This window comes from Sinocyclocheilus rhinocerous, unplaced genomic scaffold (genome assembly GCF_001515625.1).
Source record: "Sinocyclocheilus rhinocerous isolate Xijiao unplaced genomic scaffold, SAMN03320098_v1.1 scaffold2770, whole genome shotgun sequence".
Classification (NCBI taxonomy): Eukaryota; Metazoa; Chordata; class Actinopteri; order Cypriniformes; family Cyprinidae; genus Sinocyclocheilus; species Sinocyclocheilus rhinocerous.
In genome coordinates, this window is record NW_015659007.1 from 400,901 (window position 1) to 404,557 (window position 3,657).

Sequence of the window (3,657 nt, forward strand, 5' to 3'; positions counted from 1 at the left end):
ATCACAAACACTATCAGTTCCAGTACAGAGCGGGTTTATTCAGAGCTTCAACTAATATTGCAACATATGATTGAGAAAACATGTGACTCATATTCTGGCTCACCTTGTGCATGAAAGCGTGTTCGGTGTAATAAAACACTTTGGAATGTAAGAAACAAGCACACTGAAAGCACATTTAACCGGCGAGATGATGGTCTTTAGATTAAACATATTAAGGGTTAAACAGCCACAGTCTGACAATCCAGCAATGCACCTCTGAATTAAACACACTTGATTCTCGCGGTCAACGTCAGCTCAAATGAATCCAGACCAAGCACAGCGGTCATTCCTGGGTAGAAAACCTCGTACAAACTATAAACAGTGGCTTTAAAATATTTAAACAAAAAAAAAATCAACACATCTACACTGTAACCTGTAAAGCATCCTATGCATGTGGACATCAGATGTTTGATCACAGACATTTAGTGAGAGCTCCACAGTTATTACACGCTGTCATATGATGTAATCGTGATCGTTTTGAGTCTACAGACGTTCATCATTGACTCAGGCTTCCTTTCTTGCCCGTCCAGAATTCTCGTAGTTCGACCTGGCAGCCGAGGTCTCTGAGAGCGGCTCGGCCCACGTCGCCGCAGTCCCGGTGAGCCGCCAGAGCCTGCGAGATCAGCGCCTCGGCTCCCATCTCCAGGATGAGCTGGCTGAAGTCTCGTGTGTGGGCCACCAGGTTCCTCAACAGCATGCAGGACTGTTTCTGGAACAGCGGGAAACAGGAGAGTGTAGTCACTAAAAGAATTTCATTAAACAATACAAGTAGCGGCTGGTTTGGTTTCCAGAAACAACAGGGAAGACAGGAATACTTGTTTAGAAGCTTGTTTTAATTTTTATTTTTTTTCAGAAAACAAAGGGAACAGAAGTACAAAGAAAACAAAAAAAGGCCAAAAGGGCTTGTAAAAATGTTGAGAAACTCGTTAAATTGAGAAAAAGTCCAAATAAAATGTTGCGTATAAACGCGTTAAATTACGAGAAAAAAGTCGTTACATTTAGAGGAAAAACTTGTTAAATTTCGAGAAAAAAAGTCAAAAAATGTTGAGAATAAACTCATTCAATTACGAGAAAAAAGCCGTCACATTTAGAGGAAAAACTCGTTAAATTTCGAGAAAAAAAGTCAAAAAAATGTTGAGAATAAACTCATTAAATTACGAGAAAAAAGTAGTTAAACAGAGAAAAAAGTTGGAATAAAATTGAGAATACACTCATTAAATTACGAGAAAATAGTCGTTAAATTTGGCCAAAAGGGCTTGTAAAAATGTTGAGAAACTCGTTAAATTGAGAAAAAGTCCAAATAAAATGTTGCGTATAAACGCGTTAAATTACGAGAAAAAAGTCGTTACATTTAGAGGAAAAACTTGTTAAATTTCGAGAAAAAAAGTCAAAAAATGTTGAGAATAAACTCATTCAATTACGAGAAAAAAGCCGTCACATTTAGAGGAAAAACTCGTTAAATTTCGAGAAAAAAAGTCAAAAAAATGTTGAGAATAAACTCATTAAATTACGAGAAAAAAGTAGTTAAACTGAGAAAAAAGTCGGAATAAAATTGAGAATACACTCATTAAATTACGAGAAAAAAGTAGTTAAACAGAGAAAAAAGTTGGAATAAAATTGAGAATACACTCATTAAATTACGAGAAAAAAGTAGTTAAACAGAGAAAAAAGTTGGAATAAAATTGAGAATACACTCATTAAATTACGAGAAAATAGTCGTTAAATTTCGAGAAAAAAGTCGGAATAAAATTGAGAAGACACTCATTAAATTACGAGAAAAAAAGTCGTTAAATTTAGAGAAAAAACTAGGTAATTTTAAGAAAAAAGTCGGCATAACATGTTGAGAATACACTCATTAAATTACGAGAAAAAAGTTGTTAAATTGAGAAAAAACTCTTTAAATTTCGAGAAAAAAAGTCGAAATAAAATTGAATGACTTTAATCTTGAGATGGTTTTATTTTTTTATTATTACTTGGCCTTAATTCTCTTCCGTAGTTTCTCAAGAAGCAAAAAATAAAGATATAAAAAAACACAATAATAACAATAGTAATAAAAAAATATAAAATTGACTATCAAAATCTATAGCAAATATATAAAAAAGTTTTATTCAAATCACTATATATGAGCTAGAGTTCTTTTAGTATAATACAAATAGTTATAAAACTAGAATTAGGTTTTATTTTAGATTTTCTATTAGTTTTAGTACTTATGTGTTTTTGTCATTTTTATTCCTTTTCTTAAAAAATATATTTGTATTATTTTTTATTTATTAGTTTTAGATTTGTAGTACATAAAGTTAAACTAAATGAAAACAAGAAATATTGCTGTGATGGAGAGACTTTGAAATTGTCTTTCATCAGTAGCTTGGCAACTAGCTGAAATAAAGTTCATATTTATTTTATTATGTTAAAGTTAACTTAATTTCAAGCAACAAATGTTTTTATGCTTTTAGTATTTTTTTATTTTTATTTATTTAACTATATTTTATTTAATTTGTTAACTATAATAACCATCATTAAGTATTCACCAAGAAGCAAAATAAATAAAATAAAAAGAAACAAAAATAAACAAATCTATCAAAACAGCATATTTACACAAAAAAAGTACTTTTAAATGAAAAAGTAAGAAATTAAAAAAATAAATAAAATGATTTAGAAGAAAATTATTAGTTAAAGGCTTGTTTCACACTAAGGACCAATATAGTTATTGTTTTTGGTCAGGCCTTAAGAGCAAAATGAGATGTATTTTCACCTAGTTTTGGATGGCATAAAGGAAATTCAGAAATTTTTTACTTTTCTGTTACTATGTAAGAATAAAGTCCTGTTCCTGTAGCTGAAACAGTAGAGCGTGGCACTAGCAACACCAAGGTTGTGAGTTTTTTTAACCTTGAATGCAATCAATGTTAAGTCGCTTTGGATAAAAGCATCTGCTAATGCATTTGAGTCAGTGCACACACTGTGGGTTTACCTGCACATTAACTTCAGCCGGATGAGTCTTCATGGCCTGCAGGGCCGCCAACGCTCCGCCACACTCCATGATGACTTTACAGTTGTTGGGTTTGCGTAGAGCGAGAACACAGAGCGCCGCACATCCCTGCTCACACACCTGAACCCACAGCGCAAAAACACAGCAAAAGACACTCAGAGGAATTTCAGACTTTAAGAACAGACTCGTTTCAATTAACAAGTGATTTTGAGCTGAAGTGTGACACTGAAGACTGGAGTAATGACGCTGAAAACTCTGTTCGATCACAGCAAAAAATAAATACATTTAAGAGATATTCACATAGAAAACAGTTATTTTAAAGGTGGCATATCATGAAAATCTGACTTTTCCAGGTTTGAAGTGCTGTAATCAGGTCCCTGGTGCATCTACCAACCAAGTAAACGTGAAAAAGATTAACCCAGTAACTTTGTTTTGGTAAACTTTTTTCTGCAAGCGTCTGAGAAAACGAGCACGTCTAGTGACGTCACAAAGGGATCTCATTATAATATCACCGCCCCTTAATCTGTAAGTTTCCACCCACGGCACCGTTATTGTGTTTTCGCAAGCGACAACGGTGTACTTGTTCTAATGCCATGGCGAAAGTTTGAGCAGAACATGCTAACTGTTCTGTC

General features: G+C 33.3%; 1 protein-coding gene across 1 annotated transcript in view; it reads right to left on the minus strand.

Annotated features, from left to right (window-relative positions):
* LOC107723212 (armadillo repeat-containing protein 6-like) overlaps nt 1-3,657 on the minus strand; it is a gene marked incomplete at its 5' end in the record, with an annotated part of 12,616 nt that continues 8,959 nt past the window's right edge. The window contains 2 exons of the mRNA XM_016531768.1: nt 1-748; nt 3,008-3,145. Coding sequence (XP_016387254.1) covers nt 536-748; nt 3,008-3,145 — 351 coding nt within the window. The remainder of the gene's footprint in view (nt 749-3,007; nt 3,146-3,657) is intronic.